This window comes from Lissotriton helveticus, chromosome 2_1 (assembly GCF_964261635.1).
Source record: "Lissotriton helveticus chromosome 2_1, aLisHel1.1, whole genome shotgun sequence".
Classification (NCBI taxonomy): domain Eukaryota; kingdom Metazoa; phylum Chordata; class Amphibia; order Caudata; family Salamandridae; genus Lissotriton; species Lissotriton helveticus.
Genome location: NC_136059.1, coordinates 1988156193 through 1988173134, shown reverse-complemented (window position 1 = coordinate 1988173134; position 16942 = coordinate 1988156193). Strand labels below are relative to the sequence as shown.

Here is a 16942-nt window from a genome sequence, read left to right as displayed (position 1 = left end):
TCCTGGTCAGAATGCTCTGCCAGTAATTAAGGGAGTGTCGGGCTTTGTAGGGACTCTGGATAAAACTCAAACCCGCATGCCTGAAGACCACACAAGTCAAATAACTGTGCAAGCACCAGAGCAAGAGCAAGCAGCTATTAGAACAAAGCTTGTAAATGGCGTAAGAGGTGCAGAAAAGTCTGAGACTCCACAAAATACAGCTCAGTCAGCTATGGATCTCGGCAAAGAAGGGGACCCTGGGGACAAGTTGTATTCCTTGTCGGACCCCTCCAACTCCTTGGGGGATGAGAGCCTTGGGAAAGGCTGGGCTGAAGAAGATAGCGACACGGGTAGTGTACGCCGAGAAGACGAACTATGGGATGACATGATGTTGGATACTGCAACTGTTCAGAAACACAGGGAGCAACCTGCAACGCTAGTAAGGAAAGCTGTGGGTCTAGCGGGTTCACTGGTCTGGGACCCCAGAATTAACCAGAAATGAAGCCGGACAGGCTGAGGGATGTACAGAAGTGGATCTGCTGAATACAGAGACACCAGAGGAAATTACTCTTCTTACCATAAATCAGAGCACAATGGCCCATAGAGAGGAGACCAGGGCAGAAGGTTCACAAACCCAGGGCGCAGTCAATATATTGCAAAATTCAGTATGTAGAGTTGCTAAGACTTGTTCGGAATTTGCAACTAGATTTGGAGAGGCCAAAGCTAGAATCTCATCACTGGAAGATGAGTTAGCGCAGCGAAAATCTATCACTAAATCCCTGAAGGCTCAGAAAGATGGCACTATCTAGAAAGTGATCGAGTTGGAAAATCAATTGAGAAGAAATCATCTGCAGATTCTGGGCGTTCCTGAAGGGGTGGAGGGTAACGATGTCAGGCAATTTGTGGTGGAACTCAGAAGCATTTCCTGAACTCCCATAATAGGATTGGAAAGCTGAACTGCAAAGGGCTCATCGGTTTCCTTTTAATCAGCAGAAAAAAATGGGGGGTCTCCTGAAAAACCTAGAGCCATTCTGATGTGTCTTAATAGTTTCTTAGCTCAAGAAGCAATGTATGATTTAGTTAGACCGAATAGGAAGAGGGCAGGAAAGGGATGCATATTTTTTGTACGACCTGACTTTTGTCAGGCTACTGTTGAGAGAAGAAGGCACCTCCGACAGTTGATCCCGTTATTCCAGGCGAAGGGGGCACAGATTTATTTGCTGAATCCGGCTAAGCTGAAAATAATAGTTAAGGGGCAGATGCAATTTGTTGTCTCAGAAATCCTCGCCAAGGAATATTTGGATACGCTATGAGAGAGTTACATGGCTATAAAGATATGCAATATGTTTATTGAGACCTAGCAATGTATGATGCATATTAACTATTGAAATCTAGACTCATTGTTCTAGTAAGACATTGTCTTGTTGCAGGGTCTTGCTTTGTTCTCCCTCTCTTTTTTATGTGTTGGGGATGGGCTTCATTCTTTTTTTGTCGTATCCCCTTTTTAAATTCTGGAGGAGAAGGAGGGTTAGGGTCAGGGGAGACCAAGCAACTACTCCCCATCACCAAAGGACTTAGGTCCTGGGATGTCTCATATGGGTGGGAGGGACAGGGGGAGGGTGATTCTCACTGGGTGTGGGTGGGGGGGTGGAGAGAGGGTGGCACTATAGTTTTGGGTGACTTTTGGCCACAACATATGTTTCTATATAAGAAGACATGAACGTGTGAACAGTATTGCATTTTTTGTATTGTTTGCGTCGGTAAGAGTGGAGTGTGAGTTTTTTCAACATAGGTATGATGGGTAGAATCCGGGTGTGTTCTTGGGATTCATGCGGCCTAAATGACAGGAAGAAAAGGGGTCTTACAGCCAAAATTGCACATTCTATTCAGATTGATTTAATATGCTTACAAGAGACTCATATCTTGTAGCTGGTTTAGACATTTGGGATTTGAGATATTAGCTTGAACTAGGCAAGCTCCAAAGAATAAAAGGGTGGCCATTTTGGCAAAATGCAGTCTCCGAGTTTGTAAGCGAGTCACGGACGATATTTTAGGCCGCTGGGTCATCGCAGAAATAATTATCAATGGTTCTCCTATATCAGTTTGCTCTGCGTATGGGTCTAATTTAGATGGTCCTGCTGTACTGAATATTTTGAGTGTTGAGTTAGCACTATGGCCACATCCTTTCATTCTGTGTGGAAACTTTAATATCCAAATGAATAACGATTTTGATATTATTAGTACATCCCCATTTCAGGGTAAGAAATTAAAAGTTTTTAAAGCTCTCCAAGGTTTAATTAGAGAACACAGGCTGGTAGACGCCTGGTACAGGGATAGGCAAAACGATCCAGGAAAGACTTATTATTCTGCTCCACACAACAAACTAGTCCACTTGACCTATTTCTTTATATCTAACTAGCAGCCCGTCCCGACCTTGTCCGGTAGCAATCAGGCTTCCCCGACCCCCACCCGCCCCGACATTGTCCAGCAGCCTGGGCCCCCGCCGCGATCATTAGTGCCCTTTGTTATTTGGGGCTCTTGGTATTGAGCACAGTGCACTTTTCTTTTGGAGCGCTGTGACATTGCTGCTGTTTGGCTCTATCCATGACATGACCCCCGCCCGCCCCGACATTGTCCAGCAGCCCGGGCCTCCGCCCGCCCCGACCCCCACCCGCCCCGACATTGTCCAGCAGCCCGGGCCCCTGCCAGCCCCGTCCCATGCCTGCCCCGACCCCCGCCTGCCCCGCCATTGTCTGTGGGTCCCCCGGAGCCTTACCTCAGCCGCCGCTCCTCCCCCGCGCTCCTCAGTTCACCGCTCCTCGCCGCTCATCACTGCTCCTCCTGCCTGTCCGCCGCTCCTCCAGCCTGTCCGCCACTCCTCCCGCCTGTCCGCCACTCCTCACCGCTCCTCCCCCACGCCATGTCCGCCGCTCCTCCTCGCGCTCCTGGACGCCGCTCCTCCCCGCGGTCCTGACGTCAGCACGCAGGTAGCGGCCGGCGCTACTTCGAAGGGACTACTTTTTTTTATGTAAATTTTTTAAATAACGCATATTTTTATAGTTTATATAGCCTATGTCCATCTGCACACCCTGATGATTACAATGATGTACCGGGTGTGTGGATTGGCGCTGTGGTTCCCGAGTTTACCCGCCTCAAATGTTCAAAGTTCTTACTTTATAATAGTAGTATAGATCAAATTGCAGAGATGGTCAAATCGAAATATTACCCAGAGTTGCCTCTGACCATAATCCACTAATACTAGAATTATCAGTGATCACTGTAATGAAAAAACAAAACACTTGGACTTTTGAAAGAAAACTGCTGTTAAATCAAACATATTGTGATCATATGATAAATTGGATCCAGGAGTTTTTTAAGATCAATAGAAATACAGCCTCTGATGCCATGGTCTGGATTCGCCTTCAAGGCTGGGGTGCGCGGTGACACATTAAGCTTCTCTCTATTTAACCAGAAAAAAACGGTGAAAGAAATTAGGGGATAGGTCGAACAACTGAGACTGGTTGAAATTGATCTTATGCAAAAAATAATAAGCTGTTGTGATATTGAAGAATCCCAAAGGGTTATTGCTATTTTAAGGGTGAAGATACATCAGCATTTTGGGGTTGAGATAGCTGCTAAATATGTGCAATATAAGTCTGAAATCTATGAATTAGGGGAAAACACAGGGAGAGTCTTAGCTAAGAGACTGCGACAGAGGGAAGTAGCAAATAGAATTTGCAGGATTAAAGATCATGAAAGTCAGATACAGGATTCTCCGGCTGAAATTTTAAATGTCTTTAAAGGTTTTACAGTCAATTATATACGGAGGGGGAAACGGTAGGAGGAGAGGATTTGATGCAGGAATTATTTTCAGATTTGGAGAAAACTAAGGTTACATATGAGCAAAATAAGATTCTAGTGGCACCAATCATGTGGGAAGAAGTGGAAGGGGCTATGATGTATTTAGCCCACAGAAAGGCGGTAGGTCCGGATGGTATTCCTTTGGAATTTTTTAGGACATTTTGGCAGGTATTACGACAGGATCTTATGGTGTTATTTTTGTCCACTCAAAAGGGTAGCATTCCTGAGTCCTGGTGTAAGACTACTATAGTTGTTTTTAATAAAACCTGAATTCAACCCCTCTTCGTATAGGCCTATCTCACTTATCAACTGTGACAGTAAAATCTTCTCCAAAATGTTAGCCACTCAATTGGGAAAAGCTATCACCCCTTTAGTGTCAATCCATTAACATGGGATTGTCCCGGGTAGGTTTACAACGGACCATGTGAGACGTGTAATCGCACTTCTGGACTGGGCGCAGGCAACAGAGTCCCCGTGGGGTGATCGTGTTGGATGCTGAAAAAGCATTCAACAGGGTCTCCTGGCGGTTTTTATGGTATGTCCTGCAGTGGAGAGGATTCTCCACGGAATTTATTTACTCCATCAAGACCTTATATGTTTCACCAGAAGCTGCTATTAGTAGTTCTGGGCAGGAGTCAAGGTTGTTCAGTATCACTAGAGGGACCAGGCAGGGGTGTCCATGTTCCCCCTTATTGTTTGCGATATATATTGACTGATTTCTTAAAGTAAATATAGACATTAATATTAAGCCAGTTAGAGTCCACAATATGGAATATAGCACATTGGCATATGCTGATGACATTGTGTTTCTTGTTCCCCTTGCCCTTCCAGCAGTAAGATCTCTGGCGGAACAGTTTGGTACCTTTTCAGGTTATAAATTAAATGTGGGGAAAACCCAGATTCTTCATTCACAGACTCAATAGCCAGCAGGTTTGCCAATTGTTGCCCAAGCCACGTATTCATGGGCGATGCAATGTTTTAAAAATGTTGATTCTTCCTAAATTTTATATTTGTTCTGGACTATCCCTTAAGAATTTTCTGTTTCTTTTTTAGCAAAGCTAGAAAGGACCTGCTCCATATTTCTCTGGGGCTATCGAAGACCGAGAAGGGTGCTCAAATGAGTGATACTTCTGAGAGATCGGGGAGGATGGGTAATACCATATTTTTTGTTTTATTATTGGACGTGTATGTTACAGCATACAGGGATTCTTTTAGTTGGGGCTAAGGATTTAATCCCCCCAGCTAGCGCACCAACCATTCATAAACTTGGTTTAGAGGATGAAGCAAAAAGCTGCCTGGTAAGGATAATAGAACCTAGCTACTATAAAAAAACGAAATTCAAAGTGCTTAAAGCAGCTTTTCTGTCTGGAACAAAATTCGGCGCAAGTTGAAGATTTAAAATATAACCATTTCTACTCCATTATCCACTTCTGGTATTCTGCCTGCAATTTTTCAAGATCATATTACTTTTAGGTGGGGGACGAAGGGAGTTTTATGTTTGGGGTACTTATCTGAGGGAGGCCAACTTGCTTCATTCATGAACCTTCAGGAAAAGTATGGTTTATCTAAACAATACTTTTTAAAATTTTCGCAGATTTGTAGCTTCATAGAAAAAGGTATACATGGTTCAGAATCAAGGTTTGACAAGATTCCTTTGGTAGAAATAATAGGTAAAAGGGCTCCGATAGGACTGATTTATCAGCAGTTACTGACGGCTCTCCCTGAGGATATTTGTACATGGAATACAAAGTGGGAAAATAAGCTAGGGAAATCGGGAATAGACATAGGGGAGTAGCTGGATTTGGCTGATCGAGTTTTAATAACTATAACTGGAAGACTAAGGAGCCAGCATTCATGTCGATTTTTGACTTGTACTACACACCTGGGAAAATTGCTAAATGGTGAGTCGTGAGGGGCGGGAATTGCAACAGGTGTGGTCTGACAGCTGCAAATTCTGTTCATATGTTTTTTTTCTTGTCCTAAATTAGACTTCTTTTTTCAAGAAGTGGGGAAATTCCTGACTATGACTTTAGAGCTCCCGATAACTATGACTGCTGATCTTGTAATTTTGGGTGTAGGATTAGATTTAGAAAGAGGTACAAGGCCAAAGTCGGTATCTACATTTTTGTTTATTGCAATGGCTTTGGTCCGATTATGTGTTTCTTCTGAATGGATAATCCCAGACCCTCAGACATTTATTAACTGGCGCTCAAGGCTTTAGGCTATTTATAAACTAGAAGCTTCAAAATATAAAGTAAGAGGGCGTAGGAAAAGGGCATTGGGCTCTCAAATATGGACCCCAGTTGATACACCCTTTCTCTTGGTTCTATTGCTATCTCAGAGAACTATATATTTAAACCGACTGCATCCTTTGTTTTCTGTACTTTGTATTTTCTTCTATATGATGTACATGCCATGACCTGATTTATAGTTCAAATCCTTGGTAAAATTGGTATAAAATCAATAAAAAAATTGAAATAAAAGAAAAAGAGAATGGGTTACCACCAGTTTACTACTGGTGTCAAAGTATTGTTGTTTGCGACCGGTATTTGGTCGAACAAAACAGTAATACATACCATACTGATTCGAAGTTTGGAAGGGATGCCCTAATCACACCCCTTCCAAATACCGAATCATAAATGGAAGATGTGATTCAGTAACAAGTTCCCAAATTGCATTTTGCATTTTATACATTTGAAAAAGCCTTTTTTCGGTTCTGCGAATTGGGCCATTTACGACCTGAAAAATGCTTTGTACATCTGGCCCTAAGTTACTGAATTCCATCTACAGCTCATAACGACCTAAAAGGCTATTAACAAGCTTTTTTTCCTGACACTCTAAAATAGCTATTAACCTGTAATCTGATAGGGCAGCTTGGGAAACTTTAAAATGTTTGATCGAGGATGTTGCTCCGCCACTTGCCAAATGCAAATTAATGAAAAAAATACTAATCAGTACAAGTGGAATAACATTTTTGCCCACTTGATCGGACCTCCAGGGCAGTATTAGCAGTCCCATCTAGGTCAATGGCATTTTATGAAGCTGATTTTTCAATTATCAATGACATGCTTGGGTGAATCAGAGACAACAAAAACAAGAAAAGTATAATTCTGATCACTATTTGGCAAAAGATTATTTCAGATAGAAACAGTCACACCAGTTGTCTTGACAGATGCTCCTATCAGATAAGCAACAGGTCCCTCAAAATTAGCATCCAAAAAGCACGTCTCTTTTTTAGCGATAACATAAGATATGAACTCTCATATATTCATTTGAAAGACCCTTTTTAAACTTAATGAAGTTTCCATACTTTATTTGTTGTCTTATTGAAAATATAAATGCATTATGTGTTTGTCCATATAGCAATTACATTTTGACATAAAATAATCAAAGTGATTAATACTAAACTCATAATTCTTTGTCACACTTACTTTCCATATTCGCACATTTAACCGGGAACAATGTAGGCCATATTATCCAATGTGTATTGCAATTAGTCTTAAAATCCACATTAACAATGGATCCCACAGTGTACTTTTCAATAATTGCTTCCCCTAATGCACACATTGTATAATATAAATCTCCTATGACTTTCAGTACCCTCTTATCAATATTTTCGAATGTAAATTTGCTCTTTTTTATGATAGATCAGTATTTAAATGTGTACAGAGCTAAAAGTAATGGTCTAGAGTTATGATCGAACTTCACCAAATTGTTCAGGATGCACATGTGCTTGATTAACTAGAAACAGTGCTTTTCAGGTCTGGCCTACAGACAGCTTGAGCTGTTTCGTCAGCCACGTGTTTAAAAAACAATACATAATGACAATGCATACAGATATGCATACACATAGCGACTTTTTTTTTATTTTTCTTCATCTTCTAATCCATTAAAGTGTCTAATTTTTCTACTGCCCACCACAGCATACAGCAAAGGGAAAAGGGTCAAACCGCTTAAGCCACTGACTCACCTTATTGTGAGTGACTGCACTTTGCTCATCGTAAAAACTGCTTGTGCACACACAAACATCCATCTAAAAAATAGTCCACTTCAGTTCCAGAGCTAGGTAGCCAATATCAATTTCCAATGTATCATTTTTTTTTTTTGTGATGCTTCATTTTCCAATTACTACTTTCTGCAAATATATGCACTTAAAAACTTTATATGGCTATTTTTTTTTATTTAGACTTTTAATGCCTATTGCATATATTTGTGAAAAAAAATTCAAAGGCTTGCCAAAGTCAGACTTATTGGCTTTTCCGATGCTTGTTAATAAATGATGATTTTCGTCACTGTGAACCATCAGTGGTTGACCTCAGTGGGAATGTCACTGTAAACCAAGTGACCTAGTCCCTTGGTCACGAGTGCCGTTAGTGCAATCTCATTCGTTTAAATAACAAAAAAAACGTGATTTCTCAATACATAAATAGTGAAAACAGACTGTAACTTTAAACACCTGATAGTGCCTGCTTAATCAGAAATACATTGGAACGAAAATTCTACAAGCTTACCTTCATTTTGGCAAAATTAATTCATCGTCTTTATAATACATTAAACCCCATCATAGAAACAATTGCGCATGTGCAAAAAAACTCGCAATGTATTCCATTATAATTTTATGGCAAAATTCAAAAAGACATTTCTCTTAATTTCACTATCACAGAGACCTTGATTGTTTCTATGGGTAAATGAAAATGATATCCATACAAAACTAAATTCCAATTGAATCTTGAAAAATTCCTTTAGAACCTAGTCACAGACAGGGACATTTTGTTAAAAAGTGTGTGGCAACAGGAGTGTTTAAGAACTCTGTCGGACTAATAAAGTTTCACAGTTCAAAATGCCCACTGGGGCAATGATATTGTTTGAACAAGAACGGAATTTAGTTTTGTATGGCTATCATGTTCCTTTACCCACAGAAAAAAATAAACGTCTCTGTGATAGTGAAATTAAGAGAAAGGTCTTTTTGAATTTTGCCGTAAAATTATAATGGAATAAAATGCACTGGCCGAGATTGAACACAGAGTAATTTTGCTCCCCTTACGTTTAGAGCCAACAATGTAGAAACCATTAATGCGAACAGTTTATTTTTCACTTTGCATTTACTCTAGTTTTAAACTGTATAGGTATTAGGTTTTTTACCTCTTTTTATCCTCATGTAATATTGCAGTTTAAAAGCAGTTGTGATATTTGCCGGGATTGGCGTTTTCACAGTGACCCGTTTATTGTTTTTTTACCTTTGACTCTATTTGCACTATGCATTTAGTTTTGCTATTTTCAGGTTGTATTTATTACATCAGAATGTTTACTGCATTATGTATTGAATGCCAAAGTCTGTTTTCTATTTTTATTTGCACAGCGATCAATCAGTCCACTTTCTATGGCTGATTGTGCACTCAGCTCACTTTAAAAACGTCATATTCACTGAGACGCATCATGTGATCAAGCTCCCCAGTGGAGGGAAACACGTCATGGAGGACACTTGTCCATCAATTCATATGCCGAAAATAAAGATTGCACTGCTTACACACTAAGGAAGTGTAGGAGTCCGTCATTCCTGTGGGAGAATCTTCAAGAGGCCTGTGTGGTTCCGCCATGCAAACCGGCGGTCAGGAAGTGTTTGCATATATCACAAGGTTTCTCACTCAACACCTCAAGTACGGCTCAGAATGAAGAGGCAGCACACCAGGAGACGGGACAATAATTTATTGTGCACTCAAAATCCAAGGACGATGCGTTTCGGCATTTGCCTTTGACAAAGGCAAACGCCGAAACGGGACATCCTTGCGTTTCTGCGTTTACCTTTGACAAAGGCAAACGCCGAAATGCGTCGTCCTTGGATTTTGAGTGCACAATAAATTATTGTGCCATCTCCTGGTGTGCTGCCTCGTCATTCTGAGCCGTACTTGAGGTGTGGAGTGAGAAACCATGTGATACTTGGTGGTTGCTGTTACCATGGGTGGCGCCAACGCTAAAAGGAAAGGAACTGCCGAAGCAGTAAACTTGGTGAACACATATTTATATATAAATAAATGTATGGTCCAGCTACTCCGAAAGTGCAGGAAAATCAGCCACCAAGTAGTAGATTCCTTGATCTGGAATCGACATTGTTTTCACAACATACGATGGGTCTTGACTGGGTCAAAAAAAACTGTTGCAAATACCTTAAAGTACATAATAACTTTAAATGCTAAACTTTGCACTGATGTCATAATGTAAACAAACTTTTGTAAATGTGTTACTGTGAGAGATGCCCATAGCATCCTGTTCCAGGGTGGCAGAATCACTTTGGAAATGTACTCATCATCATCATGATCTGCTGTAGTGCACTGATCAGTTGCTGTTATATGGAAAGCTTTAGATTTCCGCATATCAAGCTAAAAATGGAACATTGTTGCAAGTAAGAATGCTTCTTCTATCTGAACACTGCCTACAAATAAAGATTTTTCAAACTGTCCAACTATGTATCTTATAATAGGTCAAATGTTGGAGAAAGTGGTAACTGAAAATCCTCGATTTCTGAATTAACACAAATCCAATGAAGAATCCACAATTAGATGTTCTTCTATAATAAGAAAAGAATGGTGTAGGAAATCCCACTGAGTTCTACTCTTAGCATTTAAAATACAACTTTAAATCAGGCCCCTAGTGTTTATTCTAGTATGGCCCAATTTGAAAAGAAAGCCAATCTCCGAATTCACAAAGAATTCTATGAGTAGTCCTGTTTAATGCCGGGTCTGGTGGCTCAGTGGACTAAAGCGTCTACTACAGGGGCTCATGGTTACAGGTTCAAATCCCGGCGGGTCCACTCAGCCTTTCATCCATCTGAGGTCGATAAAATGAGTACCATTGAGTTGGGTAACAACATACATCTGTTATTCAGCGCCAAGATACCCGTAGTGGTGAACGTGCGCTTTACAAATACACATGTTATGTTATGTTAATGCAGCTTCCCTATACTAGTTTGATAATATTTAGAGATTTAGAAGTGTAGTAGGTGTACATTTCTGAATGGGAAAATGCAATGCCTACATGTACTGACAGCTGCTAACTTTTTCCTTAGTTACTCAAAGAGGAAATCATTTCCCTACACCTCCGCCAATTTTGGGGCGGCTCCTCCATTTTCCAACCCTGAAAATGTATTTACTCCAGTCATACAGAGGAGTGAATCTTGGACTGTTTTCAAGGAGGGAAACTGCACCTGTTTTTTTTTAATCCCCCAAAATGTGTCAGTTGTTGAGGATTCACCATTGTTTCAAAACGCCAATACTCAGGAGAAATGTGGCTCAATGGTTAGAGCGGCAGACCCTGATGCAAAGGTCTAGCCCGGGACCAGGGTTCAATTCCCCGCCTCGGCGGGTCTTGGGCTCAAAAATTCCACGGACCTGAAAATTCTCGCCTCGGTGCCTATTCCAATCATTGAGTCCCACTCTGCAACTCTGGGCAATAGCTTGCTTAATCACCACAACGGCCCCCACAACGCTAAGGATGCCTGGCCTCCACCTTGGGAGTGCCCAGGAGTGGACATCTCACAGGGAAGGCCAGGATGGGTTCCACAGCGGTATTCGTACAAGCGCCTTGAGACCCTTGCGGGTGAGTAGTGCGCTATACAAGTATCAATTTACAATTTACATTTACAGGAATGCCCAAAAGTGTTCAAGTTCATGTTTTGTGAATATCAAAATTGACTTTGTGCATAATTATTCTGCTGTTCGCACACCTAGTAGTCACTTAGGCAGCCAGTGTTTGCAAACCAGGCCCATATAGAGTGTCTATGCCAGTAGAGGCACTTTGGCTGTGGGAAAAGTACATTGTGACTTAGAGGCAAAGCTTTTAGTGCCAGAGACATGTTTGCAGGAACGAATCTATCATACCCTAAACATGATGCACAGGTTTTTTAACCTAATCTGAGCTCAAGCAGGCTATGGATAGCTACGCAGTTTGACCACCCCCTTTTTTTAAGACACATAGCTACGGAATACGTATACAATAATAATTTCTCTTGGGAAGAAATTAAATGCACATCTGTGCAAATCATGTTTGATCTAGAATGCCACTAGGGTTCTGCAGTTGCTTTTGTGTGAATATGTGTCTCCTGCCTTATGTTTCACACCTGAATCCCTCATCCTGGCTTATTTTAAGGGAATCAAGAAAGGCACGCATCTTAACGCGACAGCAAAGGATTCATCTTACTTTCCCATCGTGGTTAGGGCAGGAGAGGGGCTTCCCTGCAGCAACAGCTGTCACCGTCTCCAAGATGGACGACTCCTCGGAGCTGTTGTCTGGACTGCGCTGCAGCACATCCATCAGGTTGGTGATAAAGAAGTTGCTCTGCAGCGCAGAAACCCCTCTCTCTGGCAGGATGGAGGTCCGGCGGCACACGGGGCACGAGAGAGTTAAGCTGTGAGCTGGAATGTAGTTCTGCAAGCACCTGTTGGAGGGAAATGCAAACAAGCCATCAGATAGGAAGCACAATAGCCCATTCTAAATGTGCTAATCTCGTGCGAGCTCTGTAATGCACGACTCTAAAAACCTAAATACATTTCTCGCTATAATTCAAACACTGTTATTTTTCTTCAAACGCCCACTTTGCAACTAACTCTAATGTGAACACATGCAGGTTTATGAATTAGCTGATTTACAGCTGAAGCTACGAAACCACTTTTTTAATGCACTGTTTAGACGGATTCTTTAATTCACTTAAATATGATTTCCATCAGGCACACGCCGTCTGTTTAAAGGGAAAAAAGGGCTTCTTCTTGGAAACGTTTTGTGGAGGACACTTTGTTACTGTTCTTTTGATGAATAACAATGCCAATGGATTAATCACAAAGTACATTAACTATTGGCCAAGGTTACATTTACACTAAGTATTGGCTGAGGATACGTTTTTTTAAAAAATTACAATCCACTGGAGCACTTAGTTACCGTTTTCATTAAAATAAGGCCCAAAATTCCCACTCAATGCTGTTAATATTAGGATTTGCTTGAACTTCAATTATTAGTTCCACTTCAACTGACAGCATGTAGGTAGGAGATGTTAAATTATGTTTACTAGTTTTTTCAAGTGCCTGTATACTTCGATGGGTTTTGTGGCACTGACAAAAAGGGGCACATTATCAGAGTCACCTAAGTTACTAAGCAAGTAAATTGTAAAAGTATTTATATAGCGCTTATGACCCCTGACCGGTGCTTAATTTGAGCCGGTGGTTTCCAGTGCTCAGCACCGGCCCTCAATCACCAACATCAGCTCTTTTCATGAGCACCAGTGCCGAGACTCGAACCTGGGGGATCATTACGATGCGCCACCGTAACGGTATACAGGACCGCCCGCCAGGGGTGCGGTGGTCCCGCCGTGCAAATTAGGATGCAACCGCCACCCTGGCGGTCGCATCCTGCATATAATGCATTGTGGGGGGTAGTGCTGTCAGCAGCACCCGCCGCAATGCACAATATGATATGAGAAATTGAAGAATGTGATAACTGAGGGGCCGATTACGATGGCTGGCGTATCACCAACGCTGGGCCAGCAGAGAGGACCACCGGCCCGGCGGTTGCGATCCGCCCGCCATCAACCTGAAAATTCCCACCGCCAAATTAGGATGGTGGTGGGATTGTGAAATGTACAGTGGCAGACGGAAAGACCGTCCGCCGTGGTCCCACAAGGCGATCCTTTTCCGCCCACCTTGCGGGACCCGGTACAATAGGGGCATTTTTGAGGTGCCGTACAGGCACCGCCGTGGGCATTACAATGCCTGTCTTTTTCGGCAGAGATCCCGTCGCAAGAAGACAGGCGGAGAATGCCTTTCGGTGCCTGTTGCGGGCCCCCAGGGGGTGTGGGGGTGGGGGCAGCACATGGGGGGTACCTATGGTACCCCCTGCATTTGCATGTACAAGGTGGCAGGCACCGCACGGTGCCTGTCATGTTGTAAATTTAAATGCACAACATGTAGTTTTACATTGCGGCGGGTGCTGCTTGCAGCACAGTCTGCCACAACTTAAAAATATGGGATGCGCCGGCCACTGTGACGGGCGCATCGTAATTTGTATAGCGGTACCGCCGCACCTATAGCAGGCAGTCTCTTTTGCCAGTGCGACCCCTGAGTTCCTTCTCCTCCAAATTGTGTTTGTGTTGTTATGCAACTTGCTGAATATGTTAAGAGCACTGGACAAAGACAGTAGTCTATGGACTCTGATTTGCCCATGTCGCTTTGCCCATATCCTATTTGGTTGTGGCTCATTTTATCACACACAAAAATTGGAACTGTAACAAACATGGGTTCTGATTTGCTAAGGCCTTTCACAGTAGCAAAGCCTATGAAGCCTATGATCAAAAAAATCACAAGGTTTATGACTACAAAACAGCTTTTTGCTAATTATTAAACTCCTATTGCAAGTCGGGAATGCCTTTCTGACTTGCAAAAAGGGTTTGCCACTCATCCAGAATCATAATGAGGAAGGGAATGAAAGGGACTCGATGATTTGCATTTTGCAGTTGCAAACCATTGATTAGATGCCAACACCCCCTATTGGTGCAGTATCTGAATTGCAAAAACAATGCTGTCTCCGGGGAATTGTTTCACCTTCGGGCATCTGTTGCAAGGTGGAAGTACTATGTGATATGGCTGGTGGGCCTTGCCATGTAATACTAACACAATACACTAGAGTGAAGTTTGGGTTCAATCTTGGCAGGCTTAGCCAGGTCCTGGTAGTGTGGCACAGAGCAGTCAGGGGTACTCAGAGGAACATGTGTCAAGCCTTTCACAGTACCAACATTGACAATAAGTAAGTGATACCACTCAAAAGAAATCCTGACACCAATTTATAAAAATAGTTTTTATTTTTATATAGATATAGACACCAAATCGAACTTGATACTTTGCATATAACCGGAGCAATAGAATTTCAAAACATTAAACAATAAACGCTGTTGAAGCTGTCAAACGTTTACCATTTAAGTAAATGGGAGAAAACAGTTAGCACTGGGCAATTGCAGGGTGTTCAAACAAACGCTCCTATGGTTAAGGTTCTGCAGGTCCCTAGACCAAGACTCAACAGCTCAACAGTTCTTACTTTGTAACCTTGCCCAAGAAGCCCGAGGGCAGAGGTTACCTCTGGGTCTGCTCTTGGGCAGTGCAATCTGTGCCACCGCACTGGGTGCTGATTTGGGGTGGGGGCGTCATTTTTACAAGTATATTAGCATTTTAAAAGCACCTGCTGCTGCGTTCCTGGCCTTCAGCAATTTTCAGGCATCAATTAAAATGTCAAGATATCTCTGAGGATTAATCGTCTACCTGGAAAGAGACCGGAGGTTTCTCTAGTGGAATTTTTTGACTCATCCTAAGGTAGCGCAGAGGGTTGAAATGCCTGCTGCTAAGAACGTGTACAATTCAGATAACAAAGTGCCCATAATGTAAATAGGTCAGTAGGTTACTGCTTCTGTAAGAGAGCTCTTTTTGTAACTTGTCGTTTATGAGTCAATATTCTAAATCCTAATATAGAACATTGAGCTATTAACTGCCATCAAAAAGCTACATGCAAACTGCAAGGTATATGCTAGAGCTATATGTTTTTTGCCCAGTCTTTCATCATCCTAATCTTGCGAAAAGGGTTCATTTGGGTAGAAAACAATTCTTGTTATTAAGAGAAGCCCTTACAATGATGTTACATTTTAAATTCTGAATGTGTGCTTTTCCAGAATAAGGACTCTTAATCTTTATTGCCTACGAGTATCAATGACATGTCACTCCTACACCTTGTAGTCCCGTCTGATGTAACATTTCCTATACACTGATTTACACACATATGTGTGTGTGATGTAACGTGTTCTGACACCTTACACTGATATGAGCGGTGCTTTAAAACTAAATTAATCTGAGAGACAGTGGTTATGGAGACTTGAGGGGCACTGTTAAAGGGTGCTAGTGAGGGAATCCGTGGCAGAGGTGGTAATTGGGTGGGGCGCCTACAGACATTGTTGCACAGGGTTCCACCAGTGTTAAAACCGGCCCTGGGTTACCTGGCTATCCTTGGTGTTAACAGGATCCGCTGGAGCTGTAATAAAATGCAGCGCTTGACAAAACACACTTGGAAATGGAGTTACATTCTACCCTCTGTGTAAAGGCCTTTGAGGTCCCTGGACCAGGGTTCAACAACTTGAATTCTTCTACCTTGCTCGACAGCTCCAGGTGCAGAGGTAGCTGGCAGCTGTCAATCACCGGGGCTGGTCACACCAAAGACGCTTTGCCACACACTCAACGACACCACATTCAGGTTGCAGGAACACAGCAGCGGGGTAGTTGCCAATGTCGCCGTGAGGTGCTTTTAGGCTCTAGATTTCGATTACGATGTCGATCACCCAACTGGCTATCACCAAGCCTAGGCTGCAGCATATGTAGTCCTCGGCTACTTCAGCGGCTGGAGGTCTTCAGAAGTGGACTAACAGCTCGAAACTTGGTGTGAGCTTAGCTATTACTCTGGGCTTGCAGGACACCACTTCTCTTTGGGCTCACTCTCAACAGGCCCGGCTGGCCACAATTCTTGTGACGCAGCATGTTAATTCTTCTGTAAGTTCCAGGAGACTGGTTCCACCAGTCAGGGCAGTCTGTTTTGGATTCTGGTGTCCACTGGAGTCCCTCTTGCTGGGAGCAATGAGCTTTTACCATGGACACACGTTGAATACTTGGTTCCAGTACATGGTTTCTTCAGAGCAGTTAAGTGTCCAATCTTTGCTCTGCAGTAGAGTCAAAAGTCCTGTGGTCGGTGACGGCATCTTCTCTGTGCCTCTTCTTGGATTCCAAATTAGAACTAATGTTCTGGTGTCCACGGATCCCCTTAACTCCTAGTTTAGGAGGCATTAAGGGTGTGAGGGACAGTGGCTAATGGGCTACTGGTCCCTGCGGCTATTCCTCCCCTAGGGTGACAACTTCCTGTGGTAGTACATCACCTTTCTACCCAGAACACACTATTTCAGTGTCTGACAAAATGGCAGAACCCTTCCTTGGCTGTACAGACCTCCTAGCCCACCCTAAAGATGAGGCTAGGCTTTCAGGGTGTGTACACCTCCTGAATAACTTATTTTCCCGACAGCCTGAGCTGCAGA

The 16942-nt window shown here is 42.6% G+C and overlaps 1 protein-coding gene across 4 annotated transcripts in view; it reads right to left on the bottom strand.

Moving 5' to 3' along the window:
• The window catches only part of TRIM2 (tripartite motif containing 2), a 424869-nt gene that overhangs the window by 167462 nt on the left and 240465 nt on the right, over nt 1–16942 (bottom strand). For all 4 annotated transcript variants that reach the window (XM_078676945.1, XM_078676941.1, XM_078676944.1 and 1 more), the window contains exon 3: nt 12034–12271. In XM_078676945.1, coding sequence (XP_078533071.1) covers nt 12034–12271 — 238 coding nt within the window. The remainder of the gene's footprint in view (nt 1–12033; nt 12272–16942) is intronic.